Raw genomic sequence first — 24,344 nt, forward strand, 5'->3', positions numbered from 1 at the left:
CTCTGCTGCCTGCCACCGCCGTGGCACCCAAGGATACCCTGAGACAGTGATGTCACAGCCCCTGGGCACTGAGCTCAGCTCTAACTTCTCACTCCTCTGCACGTAGGGGTCACATGGCGATTTAGTTTTCCCAAAGCCAAAAAGGTTCATTGGCCAGAGGAAGCAAACAGCCCTAGAGCTCAGAGGAAGCCCAAGTCACCTGGCTCCAGCTGGGGGCCCTCCTGCAAACAAGAACACTGCACCAGACCCGGGCTCCTTGGGAGTGGGATATGGGTCTGCCTCCTACATCCACCCCCGCGGGGCCCAGCACTGGACACACGGGGAGGACTCTGCCAAGAAGGGGTGATCTGACTCTGCAGGAGCTGTGGGCTCTCCCCTGGGGCCTGTGGACAGGCTTCAGGGGCCTGCCCCCGCCCCCCCAACTCCGCCCCCATTTAACACTTGTCCTCCCTGCTAAGCCACCAGCTCCAGGTTAGCAGGCACGGGGCCTGCTCTGCTTGCCAGGTTATTCCCACTGTATCCTGGCACATAGGAGGTACTCAGTAAATAATTGTTAAATGAGCACTACGCTAACAGTTCACTTGCTTAAAACTACTTATTAAGTCCTTCTGTCTACTAGGAATTGTATTGGGTGCTCAGAATACAAAAGAAGGAAAACAGACATGACCTCTGTCTTCACACATCTCACAAAGGTGTTCATTTATACCAGAGAGCGGAACTTGATAACTAAACTGTAAAAATGATTGAAGCAACAGCAAGCAACGTAAGTCAACTGAAAAAGTAAAATACCCGCAGATTTGCGGGTAATTAAGTAATAAGCTTACTGCCATCCCCAAAATGAAGTAAGCAGGAGGGAATATGACAATGGCAGAAAAACTGAATGATCTTATGCATAAAGAAAACAAGAAATTTTGGACACATGCAAGCCTGGCTAGTCCAGAGCCACCTGTGCAGGCCAGTGCTCCCCAGTGCTCAAACCGTGCATGTCGAGATGAAAGACCCTAGGACAACCTGCCCCAGCCTCCCGCCTCCATGCGTTTCAGCAGATATTTGAAAGGAGCCCAGAGTGGCGGGCTCTGGTGGAGGGGAACAGAGGAGGCACAAAGCACCCCCCCAAGTACCCTCCTAGGGCGAGCCACAGTAACTCTACCCTGTAAATGCAAGATGAAATCATTGGGTCCAGGAGATGCTAAGATGTGGCCTGTCCCTTACTTGGTCAGGAGACATGGGCACGCACCCTTTCCCTTTGTTTGTGTCCCACTCACCAACTTCACAGTGTGACCCTGGTCACAGGCACAAGACCAGATCCATAGAGCTTGTCACACAGCTCCCACACCTCCTTTGGGGGTTCCCAGGCCAGCTGAGGGCTTCGTTCTATGGGGAGTACATTAATTGACGAGGAGGACAGTGTGAGAAGAGGCTCCAGAGCTGTGTCTGGGCGCCTGGCCTCGGCTCTCTCCCCAGATGGCCCTGGTTCCCAAGCAGGCTCCGAGCTGGGTTTGTCGTTTGAGGCTCAGTCAAACCTCTCCATGTGCAGGCAGGCTGACTGAGCTTTTGACGGGGTCTTTTCACCAAGAGCGTTATTTGAAAAATGGCAAATGTCCAGGTAGGAATGTGTTCCATTAGTGCGTTTCTAACATAAGGAAACTAATGCCAACTTGACAAGAATTTGAGAAATTTAATTTCTATTGCTGTGAAGCACCAGAGCCCTGCTGGAGAGGGTGCTGATGGGTTTATGAGTGTCTCATCGAGTTCAAGTCAGTGTGAGAAATAGCGCCCGAGATTAAGGGAAAGCTGTAATAGAAACGAAAACCCAATTCTCCAGCGACTGAAATTTTATGGGCTCCTGCTTTCGGGAAGGGTGTTTGTTAGCCTGCGTGTGGTGGGCCCATTAATCCCCCACGGCTGCCTCTTCCCTCCAGGCTCCAAGGAGCAGGGAGCGCGTGTGTCAGCGGGGAGGAGGCTAAGGGCTGGTGTTTGCGACACCTGGTGTCTGGAAAACCAAGGGCGTGCCACTGCTCTGGTTCACAGGCCTAGAGAGAGGTAGGTGTCTCCCAGGAGACTGCTGTCAGTCGGACTTGGCCTCAAGCCCACCTACTGTGTGCTAGGCACTGGACTGCCAAACAGCCCTGCCTGGGATCCCACTGCCAGACAGGCAGCCTCGTCAGTGGACTGGGAAGGGCCATCTTGTGCTAACCAACCCACGCCAACTTTGATGGTGGTCACGATGCCACCTGTGCTTCTTTATCCCAGGGGGAAACAAAGGGAAGCCCACTGATGTCAGAAGGCCTGACCCACAGGGAGACAGGTGTCCCAAGCTGTGAAGAACTGCCCCAACTCCCTTGCCCTCCTCAAATTCCCTACTCGCCAGGCAGCCCTCCAGGGCCAGTTCTCATAGCGGGGGCACTGTCCCTCTGGGGGCACCTCTGCCCAGCAGTGCCAGACAAGCTCCCCACTGGGCTGCTCTGACCCCAAGCCCAGCCCTCCCTTTTCAAGGACATCAGCCTCTTTCCACAGACGCCTTCTCACTGCAGACCTGGCAGGAGCCGCAGCCCGGCCCTGTGTCACTGCCCCGACCACACTCTGAGCACAGGGCAGATCTTGTTGCTTGATGGCCCAGAAACCTTGGGAACCTTCCCACAGAGTGGCCATGGGGCCGCAGAGGGTCAGGCACTGTGGGAGTAGCAGGGCCACAGCCAGGGCCTGGAAGGACCCCTCGTTAGCCCTCCCACAGGCTGCTCCCCTGGAGGGCTGCAGTGTGACTTCCTCACTGCCCTCTCGCATGACCCTTGGCCCCACCAGAGCAGAGTCCACATCTGGGTGTCTGAGTCCCTTGATCCACAGGGCTGCCCGGGCAGGGGTGAGGTTCAGCCCACGGTAGAAGTTCAGATAAGTTCTGAACTTCAGTGTGTGTTCACTGAACACATATTAGGGCCATCCCCACAAATTCCAGGCTGCCTGGCCCTCCTCCTGTCCTCATCACAATGTGAGGCTCAAGAAGACTATGGGTCACACCACCACCAAGCCCTCCCCTCAGAGAAGGGGCCGGTGGGGGGCAGGTTGCAATAACCAAAATGAGGTTTCTGTTCTGATGACTCTTGTCTTCACAATATGGCTCCCCCTCTCTTCCCTCATCATCTTGCGCCGTGTTAAGGCTTCTATATGGAGCTGTGAAGGGATCGAGGGCAGAGAAGGGGCCCTCTCTGTGTTTCTGTGGTGGTCATAGGGTGTTGATCTGCCCAACACACCCTTTCTGTCAGGACCTTTGACCCCACCCCAACCATCCGGCTCCCGGGTCCAGGCGTGACGAGTCAGTCAGCCCTGTGACTGCACAGTTCTCGGTCGACCTGGCCTCAGTGATGGCTCCATGGAAGAACACAGGAGGCAAAGCTGGCCAATCAGAGTTCTCCCAGGCTCTTTTCCAGGACTCTCAGGAAAGATGTGGTCCCTTTCTCTGGGATCTCCTGGACAGGGAGAAGGTGAGTGTGGGGCCGCCACTGGACATCTTGCAGCCGAGTAGGAATGCCTTTGTTTAGGGCCCTGGAGCCTGCAGCCTTCTCTGCCCCTTAGATTTCCCAGTTATGGGAACTAAGATCACTCTCCTTTTTTTTTTTTTTTCCTAAGCTGGTTGAGCATTCCTCAGAGTTTCTGTTACTTAAGCCTGAGAAAGTCCTGACAAATTCACCAAGACAGTCTCTTTCAATCTTCTTCACCCAATGTCGTGCAAGTGTCTCCTTGTGTTAAAACTTCAGGTCCTATGAGGTCATCTCGGAGGTGGGACCAAGAGTGTGAGAGACTCAGAATAGACAAGCAGAAGGTGCCGAGCAGGCACATGCTGAGGCCCAAATCCACGAATGGGACGGGGACCAGCGGGCACCAGGGGAAGGTGAGAGGTGAAGTTGGAGCAAGGTCGGAACCGTTCTGAATTCTCCGTGGTGAATGTGTGGGTGATGGGCGGCCGCAGGTGGCGTGTGAGCAGGGCTGTGACGTACATTATTCTCTAAAAGGTGACCAGGAGACTCATGAGCAGCGGGGGCAAACTGGAGGGGTGACCCACAGGAGGCTGCTGAGGGCCTGGGATGGAGAACAAGGGGAGGATCCAGGAGGTGTCGTGAGGGGAGCGCCTGTGGGGCTTGGCATGTGTTGGTGCTGCCACCTGAGGTGTCATTTATACCATCACATGCAAGTGGGCCAAGAGCAGAGGCAGATGGCACTGGGGGGCAAGGGAAGGCACAGCCGGACAGCTCCTAGTGGCACTGGGGAGGATCTGCAGGCATGTCCACTTCGAACCATGTGCTCAGAGGCCCAGAGCCGAAAAGTGAGATGGGCCTGCAGAGCCCTCCTGGCCCCATCCCTCATTTTATTGATGTCTAAACTGAGGCCCAGGGACAGGGAGGGACCTGCCCAAGGCCACTTGGCATGTCACCAGCAGAACCAGGCCTGGAGGCCAGGTATCCAGAGCCACAGTCCAGCGTCTGCCTTGCTACCTCGAGCCCCCGCACATGACGCTGCCTTATTTTTCACTGGCCGGGAAATCACGCTGAGAGGTCACCCGGCAGGGCAGCGAGGCTGCGGGGAAGGTGTGCTGAACGGTAAATAACTGGGAATGAGGGCAAGGGACAGCTTCAGTTGCCATAAATCTCTTCAGAATTTTCAAGTGAGCTGGGGAATATTGACACAAATTAAATCCAATAAAACATTCATTTAATTAAACTTTAAATGGTCCAAATATTTGCTGTTTGGTTAATATTTGTGTGGCTGACAGGAGCAGAATTATGATGGCGCTGTTGGTACTCACGCATTCTAATTTTGCACAAGTCTTTCCTGCACAAAGTACACGTCTTCCTCCATACAGATGAGCGGCACCCTCAGGAGGGGTGTGAAGCCAGTGCTCCAGGCCTTCCTGCTCAGGATTTTGCTTGTTTGTTTTTAGCCCTGTGCTATAGGCTCCTCCAGACATTTTTCTAAAACTGTTTGAAATATTTGACTTCGGGACCACATGGAAGAGGGGACCCTACATTCCAAATGAGACCCCAGCCAACCAGAATGCCTCACCTCCCCATCACCCACCTGCACTCCCCTCTCCATCTACCTCACCGCCCTCCCCCCCGACCCTGTTCTATTAAGGCAGTGGTTCTCAGGCCTCAGGGTAGGCCACAGAAGCCCCTGGGATGTTTCTTCAAACCCGATGCCCACCCTGCCACCAGAGAGTCAGCATCAGCCTGGCATGGAGGGGCAGGAATCTGTTTCCATCAGTCGCCCCCAGAGAAGTGATGCAGGTGTTGGTGGAACATACCTGGGGAAGGGGAGCTCTGTGGCCCAGGGGAGGTCCCGTCTCCTCCGAGGGCCCCTTCCGGATGCCCAGTTGAGGTTTTCCTTGTAGTCTGACTGGAGCTCAGACGTGCAGAGAAAATATAGGTTCCTTCTGTAACATGCCTGACTTCTTCACAAGCCCCACCCACCAGCCATTGGGACAGTAAATGCAACTAAATTTTCAATCCGCTGTAAAGCTTATTCTGAGCTGATCAGTTTAACAGTCCACATAAGCCATGCTCTATCTAAGGAAGATGCTTCCTGTCTCCGATTCCCACCTGGCGTCCCAGCTGCTCCCCAAGCTGGTTTCTGAGTGTAGAAGGAAGCAAACGGCCATCCCCTGCCACCTCTGGTTCCCACTGTGAGGACACCAGTTGCCCTGTCACAAGTGCTCTCTGCTGAGGTCAGCCAGGGCTGTGCTCTTGGTCTGGGCTCCCTCAGCCTGGTGGAGTCCAGAGTCTGTTGTTCCCCCCCACAGCTCGGCCTTCTGCAGCCCCCATTGGCACTATGCACCCCTCGAGGTCCCGGGGCATTCCTTTGGGGCCCAGTTTGGCAGTCCAACGTGGTCTTCAGGCACAGAGGTACAGAGCCCCTCGCAGCCCAGCCGGCATGTGGCCAGGAACCTCTGGGCCCCTCCGCGCCACTTGGGGGCTGAGGGGGCTCTGGCTCTCTGCCATGCCACCTGTAATCTGCCCTGGTGGGGAGGGGGCAGGCTGGTTGCGGGAGATCAGCCTCATTCCAGAGCCCCCCTTTTGTTCCCCTCACTTACACCCCACTAGGCACACTTTTGACCCTGTCATCATCTTCCTTCTCATTCCCACAATCCTCCAGGATGAGGAGGGGCATTCCATACCCTTTCCTACTTCCACAGAGCACAGAGCTTCGTGGCCCCTGTGGCTCGTGTGTTGAGGAAGGCGGCCTCGTCTACACTCCGAGAACTCAGTTCTGAGGCCTAAGGGCCAGCACAGCAGAGGGGGAGCCAGACGCTTGCAGCAAGTTCCCTTCCCTCTCTGTCTCTGCCTCCCCGTCTCCAAAGCCTGGGTCTTGCTACAGAGGGCTAATACCCTCTCTCTTCCACCCTCAGCAATAAGCCTCAGGATTCAGAGATGGGAGAGCAGCAAGCAGACATGATTTAGGAGGGAACTTGAAATGCATCGCTTGAATGTTTGCAGAATGCTATGCCGGCTGCGTCTGAATCAATCACTTCGTGTTATCTTTCCTCGCACGGCTCCTTCACCAGGAGTCACGTTTTTCCTGTGTGTGGCTGTTCCCTCTCCACTGGCCTGTGGGCCCCTTTCCTTCTTTATTTCCATTTTCTCCATTTTTCATCCATCCAACCAACAAGTGCTGATTAAGCACCTAGTGTATATCTTGTTCATCTTCTTGGGCCCAGGGCCCAGCCACTGAGTGCCTGTGGAGGGGGAGGGCTTTGCAGCTCAGCATCTGACCTGCCCGCACCTGCCCTCACCTCACGTGCTCTGCAGTGCGTCACGGCTGCCGCTGTTCTCGCTCTCCCGCCCCCTCCCCCCCACACACCACAAAGCATGTGAGCACACGTGTGCTGCCTGGTCACAGCTCAGAAGTGTCCCGCTGAGTCACAGAGCTCAGTTCCTAACTCTGTGCCTTGCTCCGCACCTGTCAGGGCCCCAGGGTCCAACAGAGTAGTGAGAGTGCTAGGGCTCCCAGCATTTTTGCTGGCACGCCAGAACGAGCACAGCCCCTGAGCCAGCTGTCCCCCTCAGCTCATGCCACCTCGGCTGCTGCCCCAGGCCCCCTGAGTAGATTTGGGGGAGGAGCAGGGAGGAGGCAGGCCCGTCAGTGGGCTGGCGACTCTCCCTCCAAGCCTGATCCCATTTTGGCATTTGTACAGCCCAAGTTTGATTAATTTTTCCATGAATCCTGAGAATTTCAAAAAGCCTGTGATTGCAGGGAAATATTTTAGACCATTCCCATTTGCCTGAAGAATGATCGGTCTTAATGTCAGTTATCAAGTGTAAAATGGCAAGGATTAATAATTTGTGCAGCCTGAAGTACACTTCAAAAAAATTAAAGGCTACAGAGCATGGTCGCTGAGCAGAAATCCAGATCCAAGTTCATAGACTCAGACAGAAACAAACCTTCAAAGGTCAGCCAGTTCATTCCCCGGACTTCAGACAGTGCAACCTTTAAATTGCTCCCAGATGGATGAGAAAGCTGTCGGCTCTGCAGCCAGCAGACCCTGACTGCACTTAGCAAGGCCCAGCCTTCGTGGGGCCCACATGGACGATGCAGGGCCTCCGCCGCACATCTGGCTCCCTGGTCTCTGTGTGACAGTCCACGTGGGGCTTCTCAGCCCAACTCACAAACCCATAGCCCAGATGGCGCCCCTCCACCAGCCGTGGTTCCTGACCTGTTTTGACCCATAGAGCCCTTAAAGCATCTGACGTAAGTCCTGGCCCCTCTCCCGAGAGAACTGTCCAGCTGTACATTTAGTCAGCACTTGTGAACAATTTTCAGGGAACCTTGAAGCTGCCTGGGCCCCTGCCCTGCAGTAAAACCCCGTGACCGTTTGCCTTTGAGTGGAGTCTCCGCCCCCAGGCCTGCCTTTGATGGTCTCCTCCTTTTTCCTTGCAGAGGTGGTTCAGCTCAGCCTCGCCCCCGAGGAGAGGGTCAGTGTGGCCACGGTGACCGTGGGGCTGAGCACGGTGCTGACCTGTGCCATCCGCGGAGACCTGCGGCCACCCATCATCTGGAAGCGTAATGGGCTCGCCCTCAACTTCCTGGACTTGGAAGACATCAATGTAAGTCACCTGGCTCTGACTCTGAGCTCGAATGTACCCCCCAGGGAAGTAAAGTGTGCAAGACACCTTGTGGCAGTGGCAGGGCCGGAGGGTTCTATTTCAACATCCCATGTTTGGTGCCTTTCAAGCCTGTTGTCTGATAGCTGAAGGTATCAGAAAATGCAAGTCCCACCACGTGCAGAGAAGAGGGTGGATGGTGGCTGTAATCCTGCCAGCCAGGCCCAGAATGAGGGAAGGGCATGGGGGCAGGGCAGGAGGTCTCTGTGCAGGCTGCAGCAGCTACGGCCAGGAGGTGGGTGTGGGAACGGGATGTGAGAGGAGCCGGCTGTGTGAGGGAGGGACCACAGGCCAACAGACCACATGGCCAGGCAGGAAGCTCCCAAGCAGGGAGAACATCTGGCTGGGGGACCCAGGGAAGATTCTGGGCCCTACAGCTGAGTAGGATGTCTATATCCTAGGTGAGGGAGAGTGGGTATTCCCTGGGGAGGGCAGAGGTGAGCTGGGTTGGCTGGGTTGTCTGGGTTGGTTGGTTGGCTGGAGGGCAGGGACCAGGTGAGAAAGGAAAAGGAAAGGAGATCAGGCCAGAGGGGTCTGCTGTGGGGCCCTTGTTTGCTGGGGGAGGGAATGTGGATTTGATGAGTTGGGTGGAAAAGAGCAGCTAAGCTCACACAGCCTAATGTGGCCAAAAAGGGTACTTCTGTACTCTGAGGGCCCAGGCAGTCTGGGCTGGGGTCCCAGTGTCCCCCCAACAGCAGGTTTAAGACTCTGAGCAATTTCTTAAACGGCTGATCCTCAATGAATTGATCTATTAGAAAAGCAGCATTAGCGGTACCTCCCTTCTATTGGACTTGAAGAATAAAGGGAATAATTCAAGTATATTTATTGGCCTGAGTTTGGTACAAGGGGTGAAGTGGCTTCTCAGAAGTTCATGTGAGAAGACAGTGATGTCACCCATGTAAGGTGCTACCAGGACAGCTGACAGGTCTTGAGCTACAGTAACAGGAATATAAGTTTCAGGCAGGAAAGGGGGAGGCCCTGGTCTCCTGGGCTCAGGACAGGCCAGCTGGCCCCAAACAGGACTCTGGGCCCAGAGAAGAAGACCTGTGGGATGAGTGGCCAGTTCCTACTAACATGTCTAAGGTGGTGAGGGAGGTCCTGGGGCAGCAGGAGCTGGCCTAAGTGTGTGACCCCAGCACAAAGGGTCAGGGGCAACCTCAAAAAGCGACCAATTTGGGCTGCTTAGGTGGAACACCATTTCAGCCATCAGACCTGCCCAATGATGGAGTGAGCCATCACAGGAGGCTCCCCATCCCTAGAGGCATGCAAGCTCAAGCAGGTCCATGGTCAAGAATATAGGGCAGCTAAACCCCAGGACCTTGAAGATCCCTTCCAATGCTGAGACTGCTTTACGGGGAGAAAGCCCAGCTTGGAATTTGGCAGGAACCACCAAAGCTGGGGCTCTGCTACTTTCTAGGCCCTTTGGCTGCACCCCGGAGATCACAGGGGAAGCAGAGGGGTAGAGGGGGCCACTCTGGAGGTTCCACCCTGGGCAGAGCTGGGCAAGATTGTCCTTCCCCCACCCTTCTCACAGCGGGCAGGATTGTTTCCTTGTGATTTTCCCACTGTGGTGAGCAGAGTCTGTATCCTACCCATCTCTGAATGTCAGTGCCAGCACAACCCTGGTACATGCTTGATGGGCTGATACTGGGTGGGCAGAATCCTTTGTCTTCCGAGCCTAAGATGCCCAGGGCTTGTCTGGGATCTCAGCAAGGAAAGGCAGGTGTCCTGTTTGTGAAGACGAGGATGCATGTGTGTGTGTTGGGGTGCACGGGTTTGTGCGTGCACAAGCTCTCAAAGAGGGATGTCAGCTTTTGACTGTGTTTTGCCAGTGGTGACTGACTCAGAACTAGGACAGGTCTGCCTGTATCTGCCTGAACATCCATGGGTATTACTTGATGCTCTTTTTAAAGCCATCAGAAATAAAGGCAGAGGCAGAAACCTCTTAATGCACTTGCCACCAGTTAATTAAATTACTTTGAGTGTCTTTCCCCTCCCTCAAACATGCCTTGAGCACCCACTCAATTGCATTTCTATTTTTCACAGTGAGGTTAGCAATTTGGGTTAATTGTGGGTACAACTGGAGATTAATGGCCTCTCGTTCCCTCCCAGGAAACACTTGCTGCTGGTGGTCAAGTCAGCAGCCCACTAACAGTCAGGGCCCTGTGCTTCTCAGAAACCCCCATGTGAGGGTGCAGGGCTATGCCAGCCCCACAGGGATCCTCGCCTGATGCATGCACACACACACAAAACACAGCACAAACACACACACACACACGCACGCACCTCCCCCTGCCTCAAGAAGTGAAGGGAGGCAACACAGCCTGCTAGTGAAGGGCACAAGCTCTGGGGTCAAACCTGGGGTTAAGTGTCAGCTCTTCCACTTACTAGGTTGAGTGACCTTGGAAAGGGCACTTGACTTCTATAAGCCTCAGTTTCCTCCTTTCTGGAAGGGGGATAAATAATATAGTTCCTGCCTCAAAACGTTATAGGAAGGATTAAATGAGAAGATACATGTGAAGTTCTTAGCATATAGTGTTCCATTTCCAACTGTTATTACTCTCATTGTCATTATTACAATTACTATTATTATTATCATTGTTATTATTACTACTGCTGCTGCCAAAAACATTCTCAACACCTTGCAGGCTGAGTCCCCAGCAAGCAGCCAGCAGCAGCCCAGGAAAGCTTCCTGGTCAGGCAGATACGACCCTGGGGTGCCCCTGCTGCCTGTGGTCAGGGATGGGGCAGCACCATCCAGAGAGAGAGAGACGCTGGCCAGCCACCTCCAGCAAGCTCAGATCAGCCCTGGGTCAGCTGTGTAACTTCTCTGAGCCTGTGGGGAGGTGGGAGTGATGATGTCCTTCTTGCATGGGCATTTCGGGCTGAATGTGTGTGTGAAGCATCTAACCTCTTGCCCGGCACACAGCACGTGTTCGTAAGTGGCCACGCCACTCTGGGGACAGTGTGGAGAGCAGCCCCAGGAGGGGATCAGACCCGGGAGGGGTAGAGCCAGGTCATCAGGATTCGCGGGACATTTTTGAAGCAAGGATTGGTCAAGGGAGGAGAGCCCAGGAGGGCAACCCTGATGGAGCAAAGATTGGGATTGACGAGTTCCTGGAGTCCCTGAGTCTGTGGTGTCTCCACCCCCACCGCCACCCCCACCGCCACAGTCAGAGATGAAATAGGATCGCTGCTGTAATTAGCAACTGGCACCACCGCAGCACCGTGCAGACCCGCACGCTGATCAGCCTACAAAACCCGAGGCGGGGAGATCTGAAAGCACGGAGAGGTGCGGGCCTCCTTCCTTTGTCATTTGTATGAGACATCTTGATTGGCAACAAAATATTAATCACCTTCTCACTGCTCTCTTAATGAGACGCTTTCATGGGCAACAAAATATTAATTTGTCTTGTCTTATCTGCTAAGAATTCTGTTAATGAATTCAGTCACAGAGCTATTACAGAATGCCATCCTAATGACACATGTAATTAAACTTTTCTGGCTTGCAAACATCAGGGATACCTCGAGCATCAGAATAATATTTGATCAGAAAATGAATGTACCCCTCTAGCCTGGAGCCAAGTGAGGAGGAACCATTTGGATTCCCCAGCGAGCAATGTCACTGTCAGGAGCATTCATGAGTCACCCAATATGTGCACAGCCGTCCAGATGGCAGACATGCAGAATCATCATCTGGATTCACTTACTACGTGCTGACGACTCGTAAGCCCTGTGCCAGGGCGTGGAGCAAAGATACTCCTCAGCCTCAAGGGGGCAAGGTATCCACAAACACAGAATTACAGCGCCAGGTGGCAGGTTCAACATTAGAGGGAGGGAGTCATTTCTGGGGGCCAGAGGAGGAGAGTTTCTGGGTGGAGCTTCAGGCGACAGGGATAAGCAAGACAGAGAGGAGTCTGAGTGACAGGTTGGGGCCAGAACATGACGGGCCTTGAATGTTAGCATAAAGGATCTTGGCTGTTCCCAGTGCACAGTGGGAACCTGAGACTTTTAATCAGAGCATGACATGGTCAGATGTGTGTCCTGCAGGAGTCCTGAGCCCCTTCCAGCCAGAATAAACATGCATCCAAGGAGGACCCCACATAAGTGGGACCCAGAGACAAGGGGGAGCCCTGCGATGCCCTAAGATCTTGCTCCTCTCTAACTTCCCCAACAGCGCGTTTGGAGAGGAGCAGCAGCCCAGCCTGCCTGGGGCTCCTGCCCAAGTTTCCCTCCGCTTCTTAAGGCTGCCAGGAAGTCCCACATGGACCTCGTGTGCCTCCTGAGGACGCCAGAGCCACCCATTTGCAGGAGGCCTCAGCTTCACCCCAGTGCCGTGCATGAGGGGCTTTGCCCCAGCCACACCTGTGAAAACAACCCCCTCGAGCAAAGAGCAGCATCAGGGATTGAGTGCAGAGACCCCAAAACGAGGCGCTCCCCAGCAGAGGCAGCAGCCCAGCCTGGGGAATTGACTGCCATGCCTCTCGGCAGGGGGTCTCTGGATCCTGCTGCCTCCTTCTGTTGTTTGATGATAAATCAATAGTTTCCGCTCTCTCGCACACATTCCGCAGAGCTAACAAAGGGCAGCCTATAATTTGTTTACTTCTGGCCAACCGCTGGTTTCTTTACTGAAGCAGCTGTGGGTCGGCATGCTTTAGACCTGGCCCTGTGGCCCCCACCTCAGGCCTCAGGAACCACAGCCCACTGCCCCTACCTCAGAAGCTAGGAGGGGGCCACCACAGCAGCTCCCTGAGCTCTGCTCGTCCAGGTCTCGGGCAGGGGCTTGAGCTCGAGGCTGCTGTCCAGAAGTGTGCCTGTGCTGGCGCCTGACAGAGGATGAGCCCTCACCCCTCAGGTTCCCCACTGTGGGCCTGTGGTCAGCCACCTGGCCTGTGGTCCAGCTCTGCTCAGACAACACAATGTCACGTGGGGGACGGGGACTCCATCACTCCCAGAGGCCACAGCTAGAGCCCATGGGGAAGCTCATCCTCAGGACGAACTCTGTCTTAAGAGGCAGTGAGATGCCTGTCATGGCAGGTACCCAAGCCGAAGGGGACCAACAGGGTTAACCTTTGAGGACCCTCCCAGCCCTGAGGTGATATAGTCCAGATAAGGAGGGCATTTGGGAGGCAGGGACCTGTCGGACGTGGGAGTCCTGCATAGAAGCCAGATACACCTCTGATCCCACCCAATCACCCTGCTTTTTCACCTGCACCACAGGGCCTCAACCTTCCCCGGGGAACTGCCCCTGAAGCCCCCTCTCCTGAGGGCTCAGAGCCAGGCTATGGGGGCCCATCTCCAAGCCAGGTCCATAGGCTCCTCCCCCTCCTCTGATCTCCATACTAGGGGGACACAGAGGCTGCCTCACTTTCTGCAGAAACTGAACATGCAAACCCATTCCAGGCCTCAGCCCTCCGCCTGGACCACACAGCAGCCACCCAGGGTGAAGTGAGGTGACTGTCCCCAAACCCAGTGTGCACATCCTGCCTCAACAATGTCACTCACCGTCCCCTCATAACTGTCTTACTCACTGTCGCTTATGATCCTCAGGGACAGGGGACTTGCCCATGAGGGGAGCAGAAGCAGAGAGAGGACATCCCCAAAGTCACAGAAAATAGCTGACCTGCTGAATCCTTGCTAGCGCTGATGCTGGTGTTTCCACCAGCCATGTTTGGTGTTTCTCCTAAGCCGCTCCCACGTCCAGGGACTAGGTTCCATGCTGGTCCATCACAAGCATCCGCTCCATCACAAGCATCCGCTCCTTTAATCCTTGCCACAGCTCCCTGAGGCAAGAGAGGTTAAGTAACTCAGAGGGTCCAGGAACTTACCAGGGCCTGCAGCCAGCCTCGCTCTGGGGACACAACACCTAGCACCCAGCATTGTACAGGCCTTACTCTGGGGCAGCTGGACCTGCCTCTTGCTCCAGCAGTAATGGCTGCAGTGTCCTGGCCCCCGGGGGATGTGTCCACTCAGGATGCAGGCCCATGTGCATGCTGCGCCAGTACTCAGTAGCCACTGGGCTCTGCCCCAGCAAGGGCGGGGAGCAGAAGCCTCTGAGACCAGCACACGGAATTGTTTGGCCAGAATATTCCCAGGGAGAGGAAACATTTTGCTATTGTATTCTGCTTTTAAAAAAAGAGAAAGAAAAAAAGGTCTATAACAAACCCAGTATATTTCAAATGACTTGAAAGAGTCACTCTTTTTTGTTAGTTTTTTTCTTTTGCCAAATCTCGCTATTTGGGGCTTTCAAATGTCGGCAGGCTCAGTACAGTGATAAAAGCAGAAAAACAGAATCCATTAGAAGAAAGTATTTGTGGCAGTGTTTGAAGAATGTGTTAAAAGGTTCACTTTTTCCCATGCCTAAATGCTGTGAAACCAGGAACAAATAACTCTAATGAAGCATATGCTCTCAGCCAGCTCTTCTTTGGAAGTGAGTTATTAAAAAGACCAAAAGAGAATGATTTAGGAGCTCATGACTCATTTAATTTTTATTGTCTATATATGAACTAGTCATGAATCCATTGTAAAAAGATGAGAGGCGTTTGATTAGCATGGAGAGCTGTTTGCAACACGATCAACGGTGGTTGTAGGTTCTGCATTAAAATAATCTCATTAAACGCTTGGGTACATTTTGTTTTAAAATCTTGGAAAACACTATACTTGAAGCACTTGAAGGCTTTGGCCAATTTTCTCTGGCTTTCATCAAAAACCCTGGTTGCAGATGAACATCCAGTTCCTCTGAGCTTCGGATGAGTTCAAACCACAAGGAGTGTTGGCCAGAGCTCTCCAAAAGCTGGGCGGGCCCATGTGCAAGAGCAGCCTGTGCAATTCATGGGGGCTCTGCCCTCCAAGGACCTCCACTGGCCTTTGCTTTCTCAGTGGCCTCCTGAGGGTCACCCTTCTTTTCTTGTAGTACTGGCCTCAAGGCTTCCCTTGTACTCACTGACTATTTGTGACCCTACCCCAAAGGTCCAGGGTCCCTAAGGAAGGTTATGATCTAGCTTCCAGACCCTGACTGCAGAGCCTCGAGCTGTCCCTGAGCACTTGCCTTGCCTGGGCTCCCCTCCCCAGCCCCACACAGGGATGCTCACATTCAGCCTATTTTCAGGCTTTATCTACTGCAAACAGTACTGCAGGGAACATCCCCATACATACCTCTTTGCACATTTGCATAAGTAGGTCTGTAAGATAAGTTCTTAGAAGTGGAATGACTACGTCCGATGGTGGGCACGTTTTCGGTTTTGATGGATATTGCCATATCTCCCTCCAAGAAGCTTGCGCCAGTTTACACTCCTTCCAACAGTGTGTAGGAGTTTTAAACACCACATCAGGAGAAAGTTCCTGATTACAAGCCTTCTTGGACCTTGAAGTGAGACACAGAAGGAAATTTAATCAAATCTTCCCTAGAGTGTTTCAAGAGCAGCAAGGATGCTGGTTGGCTGTCTTCGCTCTGAGTATGGTCAAGGTTAGAGGAGTCGGTAACCTCAGAAAGACCCTCTCAGCCAGGGGATTCATGATCCAAGCATCCTCAGAGGAGGGCCACAGTTTCCTCAGATGAAGGCAGCAGGTTCAAGGCAGTCTGGAACTTCAGTTGACTGTTGCAGCGCAGCCTAGCACCTGAGTCCCTTCCCATCCCAGCTGGGCACCCGAGGGTGATTGGCTAAGGATCCAAAGCCCCATTCAGAAGCTCAGGCCGCAACTCACCAGAGGGCCCATGAGCTCCACCCACCCACATGATACTCTGGAGTCCTGCCCGGTCAAGAGGTACCTGCCCTCTGGCTTCTGAGGATGGACAAGCTGAGTCTCTGATGTAAGCCTTCTGTTGCAGGTGCCTAGACACCTGTGTGCACTCGGACACTCAAGTTTGTCCCCAGGTCAGATGCTCAGCACCCACATGACTGGGTCAGAGTCTCCCAGTTTGAGTTTTGGAGCCACCTACAACGTTAGAGACAGGAGTCCACACAAGACCACCCTCATTCTGACACGAATTGCAAGTTTGGGGAGTTCCCATAACTACCTTCAGATTCAATCATTTGCTAGAAGGACTCAAGGGAACTCACTGAGTGCCGTTATGCTCATAGTTACAGTTTATTACAGGAAATAGTACAGATTAAAATCTGTCCTCTTGGGAAGGGAAAAAGCTCATGGGGCAGAGTCCAGGAGGATCCAAACATGGAGCTTTCTTTGTCCTCGCCCCCTGGAGTCAAGGACGTGTTACTTTCCCAGCATTGACTGTAAAAACATGCACAGAGTATTGCCAAGCAGGAGGGTCACCCAAGCCTGGTATCCAGAGCTTTTCCTAGAGCTCAATCACCTCCTGCCCACGCGGCTGACCTCTAGCCACCAGCCCCTTAGGAGGCAGAACTAACACCACGTGGCCCAGAGCCCCACCATAGATCATGTAGTTAGACAGTCTGGTGGCCAAAGCCCCCAGGCAAACAAAGGCACTCCTAGGAGACAGGACATTCTAAGACCTAGAGTCCACCAACCAGGAGCTGAAGGCAAAAGCAGGAACTCTCTCTGGGGAGCATTACTCCTTCACTACCCTTCTCAGGGCTCCCCTGCAGCCAGCACACTTGGCTAAGACACCTCCATTCATCCAGTAAGCACTAACTGAGCACCAGTTATGCGCCAGGCAACATGCCACACAGTGGGGACAATACAGTGGTGCACAGAGAGATGAGGTGCCTCCCCTGTGGTACTCGCAGTCGTGGGGGAGACTGACCATATAAACCCAAGTCAACTAGTGACCACACACCCCCTGAGTCCTGGGAAGCCAGGGACCCTCCTGACAGTGCCCTCTCTCGTGCCGTGGCTCGCTTTCCTGGGCCTGGGCCTGGGAATGGGCGCGAGCAAAGACCCACTCTGGGTTGCCTGTGCCAAATGTGACTGTCCAGAGCAGCCTCCCCTGGGGGCTCAGTGGCTACTTAGGAATTGCTTCAAGTTGCAGGCACTTCTTTTTTAAGAGGACTCTGAGCAAGAGGACTAGTTCTAGGGGTCCTTGCAGAGTGCTAAGTCTGTCCTCTGAAGGGCTGGAAGGAGTGACCAGCACAGGAACCCCAGTGTGGGTCAGGGTGGTCAGCTGTAGAGACTCAGTGAGTTGGAACGTGTGTGCGCGCATGCATGCTCATGTTTTCTGTGTGTGCCCACCAGTGATGCATCTGGTCCTTGCTTGGTCTGGGTAACGGGCATGTGTGCTTCGGTGAATGCAGGCACCTCTGAGGACTGGCCATCGCCATGGTCCTGCATGTCGCTCAGTGTTTGGGTCCATTGTGTTCAAATGTTTGTGCAGGTGGGATGCTAGGGCTAGTGAAATCCTAGGGGCCAGAACTGAACCAGCATGGAGGTGAAGACGCCCTCCTTTACTCCGTCCTCCCCACACAGAGCTGCAAGTGCTCCTGAGAAGGGCAGAGTTGGAAAAGCTCTGAGTTTTAACTTGTAGCATTGACAGTATCATTCACCTGAACTCTGAAATCACTCTGGAGTCCTTGTGTTTACGGTTCAGTCACTAAACATTCAGCATCCATGGCTCATTTTCTTATCACTTAGACCTGCCTCGCATGTATCACTGTGACGCCATCCCCCGGCTCACCTCTGCTTAAATATGGTTTAATACTTGAGTCTCATTCAATTACTTTCTTTATTAAGGGCAGATACTTAGAAAATAGCTTTTTAAAAGGCGAAAACCATGTCTTTAAGTAAAAATGTCTCTTTCCCAAAGAATGGTCTAATCTGGCATCTGTTTATTTCTGGAAGGAACCTTGATTTTGCTAATACATTTCAATGCATCAGAGCAAAAAAAAGAAAAAAAGCCATCCATAAAAAGACAATTACAGAGATGCAATCAAGCATTGATAGCAGTATTCAGACACATCTCAAAGAACGTTCGGGAGAAGAAGGATTGCAGGTTTAGTTTTATGTAGCTTCTTTTAAATCAATTTTTAAAGTAATTTCCTCACATCCAGTGAGGTAAATTTGATTTCTGTAGCCAGTATTCATGTTCCAGAAAACAATATGCACCTTGTTCTATAATTACATGACGCCTATTGTTTTAGCCCAGAGACATTATTTTATTTATCGCAGAGTCAGGTTCTCCCCAGAGCCTAAGTCACAGGCTGGTGATGAGTTAGGTGCTCACAGAGGTGCCATAACGCATCCAGCGGCCCTGCGTGTCCTTGAAGAGCTGGCGCACACCCCTCGGCACCAGAGGGATCACTCAAGAGTTATGCATCTGCCCTAGGAGCAGCGAGGAAAAGTGGACAGAGAGGTTAAATGACTTCCTCTAGGGAAGGGCTTACCCTAAGTTAGGGGCTCACCCAAAGTCACCCGTCAGGTCTGGGATTACACGCGTGGGCTCTTCCATCTCTGCCTGCTGCTCTGAGGTGAGCCTTCTCCTTGGTCAATCCCGGCATGCCCTGGCCTGAGGAACGCAGCCTGGAGAAGGAGACAGGGTGGGGAAGCAGGGACGAGACTCGAGACCAGTTCTCTGCCTTCCCGCCAGCCACCTCGTTTTGACTCCGTGTGACTGGTAATATTTGGGAAGGCAGGAGGTGTGGCCTGAGCTGTCAAACCCAAAGAACCAGAACGGAACACAGTTCCTACAGAAAGCCCAGCTCAGCACCCTGTACAGTGCACTCAGCCAATATCTACTGAGGGCCCATGTGTGCTAAACCCTGTGCTAGGCGCCGGGGCACAGCAATGAGCACTGTGCACAAGAGTCCCGCCCCTCCCCCAGGAGCTCATATTCTCCTGGGAGGAGACAGACAGCAAACAGTACGCTCAATGGTGGCATGTGCCAAGAGGAGGAATAAGCAGGTGGTGGGGGTTGAGGGGGATGGGAGTTGGGCTGGCAGGTAACATTTGAGCAGACTTGAAGGAGGAGGAGCAAACCAGACCAATAGCTTTTGGGGAGGAAGGGGCAGCAAATCAAAAATTCCTGAGTGGGCAGGATGCCTGGCATGTTAGAGTGACAGCAAGGAACCACAGTGCTGGAGTGCAATGAGCCAGGGAGATGGGGTGAGGGAGGAGAGGTGCAGATCACCCCTGCAGACCCTCGAGGGCTGGGCCTCTGAGCGAGGAGTGGTGTCCTCTGGCTGCCGTATAGAGGGCAGACTGCAAAGGGGCAGAGGCAGAGGTTGCTGTCAGCCCCCAGACCAGAAGGTGGTTCCTCTTGGCCCAAGGTGGTGGCGGTGGAGGGGATAAGAGAAGATCAGACTCTGAATATATCATGAAGGAAAGATGTACTTTCTCACTCCATGCGGACTGGGCTTTTGCTTGGTTTTATGGTTTTCAGGGGTTTTTTTCTGAGGATTAAACAAGGCACTATATGTCCAGTTTCCCAGCACACAGTTAGCTCTTGAATGCTCTGCTCTGGTGTTATTACTGGGGCATCACTCTGCAGTTGGTCCACAGGAACCCCAGCCTTGGGGCATTTCTCAGCCTGAGGAAGGCTGTGGTACCTGTGACCACACTACCCCATCGAGGTGTAACAAGAACATGGGGAGCCAGAACCCAAGACCGACTTCAGGGGCCCTCCCATGAGGAAGGGCAGAGGGCTATGAAGGCTCGGGAAGGTAATGTGGAGGGGAGATCAGCACCAGGGGGTCCCCAGCACCAGCCTCCCTGTGAGCAGCTCTGGCGTTGCCCTTTGGGATGGAGTCTGCCCTGGAACCAACCCGGTGAGGTATTGAGGGGCTCTCCAGGTGGGGACTGTGCTGGGCTTCCCAGCCTTCTTAAGATTCCATTCAGCCACTGAGTCTCCAAGCAAAACATATTTTCCTCCAGACTTAGGTTTTGACACAGAAAAAAGCTTAGACTAGAAATGTGTCAGCCCCAGAATTGACTAACCATTACCTTTTCAGAACCAACTTAGGTATGAACCCTGTATGACTCTGTTATGACCCAGGACAAATCAGCTATCTGCTGTTTTATTTTTATTATTGAAGCTTCCACAGAGTGATAGGAATGGGGCTGTCTTAGCCAGAGCAATGTCAGAGAAAACGTGCAGAGTGCCAGCAGCTCCCTCCAATATTTTACTCCACAGGGAGTGCACTGTTGGGTGTTTTTTCCCTGATACTGAAAGCAGGCTGCACACGTACCCTCTCCACCTTCCAGCCTGCACCCCAGCCCAAGCCTCCCTCTGGGCCTGCACCCCCTCATTGGGTAAATTAGCCAGAAAGCATCTTCAAAGGACTCACAATGGTTGTGGCCGAGCCCTCCGGAATGTGAGCGAGACAGAGGGTGAGCACTTCTGGGAGCAGGAATGACAAGGACAAGGAGCTGCCCTGTGACTGTCCTTGAACAACCCTTGTACAGAGTGGTGGCCTTCCCTCCCTCCTGCCACCAGGCTGCTGTGGAAAGAGGAGACTCACACGGACAGGGGGAATGGCAGGAGGGATGGTTTGCTGTCATCTCCAGGGGCTCAAGAGGTGTTTTGCATCTTCTGTTAAATAACAAGAAAAGTAGTATTCCCCGTGTATGTCACACTTACCACATTGGAAAATATTCACAAGCACTGTCTTGCCAGATCTCCCCAAGACCTCATAAAGCAGTCAGGGCACATGTCCACAACTTACAGGTGGAGAAACCAGTGCCCAGAGGGACGAGGGGACGTTGGACAGTGACAGAGCTCAAGCTAGAACCTGAGTCTCAGTGCTGGGCTTCCCCGTCACTCCTCGAGCTGGCACTGCGCCTCCTGTTCCTCCCCAGTGAGCCGGGACCTCCTCAGTCCTGTCAGCTCCAAGCACCACACCACGGAGATGTTGGTAACTAAGGCCGAACCTGACGAGGGGTCTCCCTGAAGCACTGCTGATTCCATCCCCCAGCACGTCTGCAGCTGGTGCCTGGACAGGGCCATTGTGCGCATTCTGCTGGAGAGAACACAGCTGACTGGAAAGGCCCTAGGTGGGGGTGGGATTGTGCCCGAACGCTCCCCAGCGACTCTGACCAGTCAACCCCACTCCTGCCCATCCCTGCCCTAGCAGTGGACCCATAGGAGCCCACACCTGAGGCTGCAGAGCTCACAGGACAAGGCTTACTGAGCAGTTTCTCCCAGAAATGGCTGGCGTCAGCCCCTCGTGGCTCTCTTTTACGTCCCTGCCCTTGTTTTTTGTTTGCCCATCTTTCTCAGACTTCTAGTTCCCTTCTCCGGGGTTATCCAGATCTCTGCAAGCTTCCTGAAATTATTTTGGGATGGCGGTGGGTCTAAACCAGTGGCAGGCAAACTACAGCCCTTACCCCAAATCTGCCCACCATCTATTACTTTTAATAAAATTTCATTGTAACAGTGATACTCATTAATTTATGCATTGTTATGGCTTTTTTCATGCTACAAGGCAGAGTTGAGGAGTTGACAGAAACCCTATGGCCCACAAAGCTGAAAATATTTGCTATCTGGCCTTTTAAGAAAAGTTTGACTCTAAAGGAGGCCCGCCCTCCAGAGCTTCTCAGCAGGTGGACCAGAGCCCAGGAAACCAGCAAGCGGGCGAGCAGGCTAGCAGGCGGCGAGACTACCCAGTTGTAGAAATTGAAAGAGAGTGTGTTGGGGAAGTGTTCAAGCCGGGCCTCACAGAGAAGGTGAACAAGGCCTTAAATGGGCGTACAGGGTCCAGGCAAGCAACATGGAAGAGAGACGGAGCTCCTGCTGCCTGGGCCAGCACAGCCCTGCAGGTAGCTCTGGCTGAGCAAGGGGGCAGGCAGAATGGAAATCTCTCACAGCTGCAGGGTTTCTGTTGCCCTGGAAAACCAGGAGACCGGCTACTTTTCCCAGCATGCTCAAGAGAGGCACCAATCTCGTTGTCTTCCTTGCCCCGTGCAGGACTTCGGAGAGGACGACTCCCTCTACATCACCAAGGTGACCACCATCCACATGGGCAATTACACCTGCCACGCCTCCGGCCACGAGGAGCTGTTCCAGACCCACGTCCTGCAGGTGAATGGTTAGTAAATGGCTCCATGCATGTCACCCCCTCAAAGCCTTCCCAAAACGCTGCTCAGAACAGCACTTCCACCTCCACCCCCAAATTCTGTCTTCTTAAAGAAATATCTGAACCCATCTGTCTCATAAGTAAAGGGGAGCAGAGGGGAAAGGGCAAAGCCTTCCCACTAATTTCCATGTCCAGCTTCACCCAAAGCCTCCTCTCATGAAATGAATCCCGGTGCAAGGGAGGTGAGTCATTTGGGCAAGTCATGCTCCGCAGCTGAGGCTCTGGCAGCCCCTAGAATGTGGGGTGTGCCCTAGAGGTGACATGGCCATGGTGAGCTGCTGTGGGCTTGGATCCAGTGAGAAGCAGACACGGTCTAACCACCCCACTCCTCTTCCAGGCGGTGTGGACTCATATCACTTGTCCAGTTGGGAGGCATTACTTCCTCCAACAGGGGCTGGTTTCCTTCTCCCTCCCCAAGAGGCTCCACCAGCCTCAGCTTGGGCCAAGCCAAGACAGAATCTGAGCAGGTGTGGCAGGTTTTCTTTGCTTCTCACAGGTCCCTGTGTTACCAGGAGTCCTGGAAACCGGCAAGAGTTAACCCCTCCTGATGATAACATCAACAATTACAATAGCCAGTGTTTTCTGAGCGCTCACTGTGGCCAGTCCCTGTGTTAACATGTCACATGGACTTTACCATTTTAACCCGCTTTAGGGATGAATCTCCAGGTAAGGTCACTTGCCTGGGGTCTCCCACTGGTAGGTGGTAGTGTTCTAGACCCAGAGAGTGTGCTCTGACCTGTGTCACACTGCTGGCTGCCCCAGCCTGGCCACTCCAGCCATCAGAACAAACAAGCCTTCACAGTGCCAGGGTGGATCAGCACCCTGGGAAATTACACTCGTCCATCTAGGCCCCGCTGGGCATCCCTCCTATCACGAAGCAGGCCTGAGCAGGGTGTCTGTGCATCAGGGAACAGTGTGGAAGCTCCAAGTCAGTTCCAGATCCTTGGTGCCAGCTGGTGTTCAGGGCTTCTGCTCTGAGATAAAGTGAGCAAGTGTCAAGAATGTTTGCATCATGAGGTTCAATTTCGCTTACTTCTGGGATTCAGGTGGCAAGCCATTTAAGGACAACTGGGTGAGCTCAGCTTGCCTCTGCATTTACCCTGTGGGATGTTTTGGGGATTTTTATATTCATACATGCCTAAACCATATGTTATTAGTATTTCCCTTGAGCTGGGATGTACTTAATCCTTTGGGGCTTCATGGCTGTGCCTGTTAGCTTGATTCCAGGCCTACAATGCGATCTCTGGATTTCACCAGAAATAATCAGGTGTTCCCGGTTATAATGCCCCCTGGGTGAGCCAACAGCCAATCCCCGAGCTGGGGTTCAGAGGCTGGAATTCAGAGGCTGATCTAATGTGCAGCCGGCAGGCAGTGTCTGCCTCTCCCTGAGCAGGGGCTGCTCCAGGGGCAGCGCATGCACTGTGCACTGTGAGCAGGGCTGTACCATCTACAACTGGCAAGTGGTGCCCAGCACCGTACAATGTTGTGAATCTTTGGTTGCCAAACAACTCCACATGGTTTGCTCCTGGTCCCTCGGGTCCTCAGACAAGCCTGGAAAAGAGAAATCCACCAATATTCCCAGATCCACAATCCTGCCTTTCACATCCTGCCCCTACCGCTTCACAAGGACCAGGAACACAAGGAGAGGCCTGGAGCCTTGTCCCCTTTATTTTCTCCAAAGCAAATCTGTGAGGAGGGGAGGGTCTGCCACCTGCCGAGGAACCCAAGTAACTCACAGGTGAGCGCGTGTACTCCCCTCGGCTTCTGGAGGAGAAGCTGGTCTTAAATGCCCTAATACAGTAAGTGGTAAGTCTCTGGTGCTCGGAGGGCCCTTCTGCGCCCTGTCGCCCCAGAATTCTGAGACTGGGCTCCTGATGTGGATGAGCTGGTTCCTCACTCCCAGTGCTGAATTCAGGAGCAAGGCCCATGCCCACAACCCCCTGAGGTGCTGCTGGGCTCAGAGTAGAGGCTCCTCCCACCAGGTGGCAAGTAGACTGTGCAGATGGCAGTGGAGAATTCTGACTTGGCCCTCCCCAGCCACCCCTACCTCCCGCCTCTCCACTTCCCACCCCCCAGCCCAGCAACTGCTTAGTCTCAGCTGAAGAGGCTGCTCGTGGACCTGGGGAGTCTAAATGGAGCAAAACCTTCCCGCTGAGATCCAAAGAGAGGCCACTTAAGATCCTTTTTTCCAACTGCTGAGAGATTTAAG

At 53.4% G+C, this 24,344-nt stretch overlaps 1 protein-coding gene and 1 long non-coding RNA gene across 2 annotated transcripts in view; one reads left to right on the plus strand and one right to left on the minus strand.

Moving 5' to 3' along the window:
• The window catches only part of LOC124242773 (uncharacterized), a 34,096-nt gene extending 19,972 nt beyond the window's left edge, over window positions 1–14,124 (minus strand). Inside the window, exons 1-2 of the long non-coding RNA XR_006889499.1 lie at window positions 14,045–14,124; window positions 13,774–13,933 (exon numbers count right to left, since the gene is read on the minus strand). This is a non-coding gene — a long non-coding RNA (uncharacterized LOC124242773). The remainder of the gene's footprint in view (window positions 1–13,773; window positions 13,934–14,044) is intronic.
• The window catches only part of FSTL4 (follistatin like 4), a 386,938-nt gene that overhangs the window by 328,478 nt on the left and 34,116 nt on the right, over window positions 1–24,344 (plus strand). Inside the window, exons 6-7 of the mRNA XM_046668053.1 lie at window positions 7,927–8,093; window positions 21,967–22,087. Of these exons, the coding sequence (XP_046524009.1) occupies window positions 7,927–8,093; window positions 21,967–22,087 (288 nt within the window). The remainder of the gene's footprint in view (window positions 1–7,926; window positions 8,094–21,966; window positions 22,088–24,344) is intronic.

The sequence above is a fragment of the Equus quagga genome, chromosome 7 (assembly GCF_021613505.1).
Source record: "Equus quagga isolate Etosha38 chromosome 7, UCLA_HA_Equagga_1.0, whole genome shotgun sequence".
NCBI classification, from domain to species: Eukaryota; Metazoa; Chordata; class Mammalia; order Perissodactyla; family Equidae; genus Equus; species Equus quagga.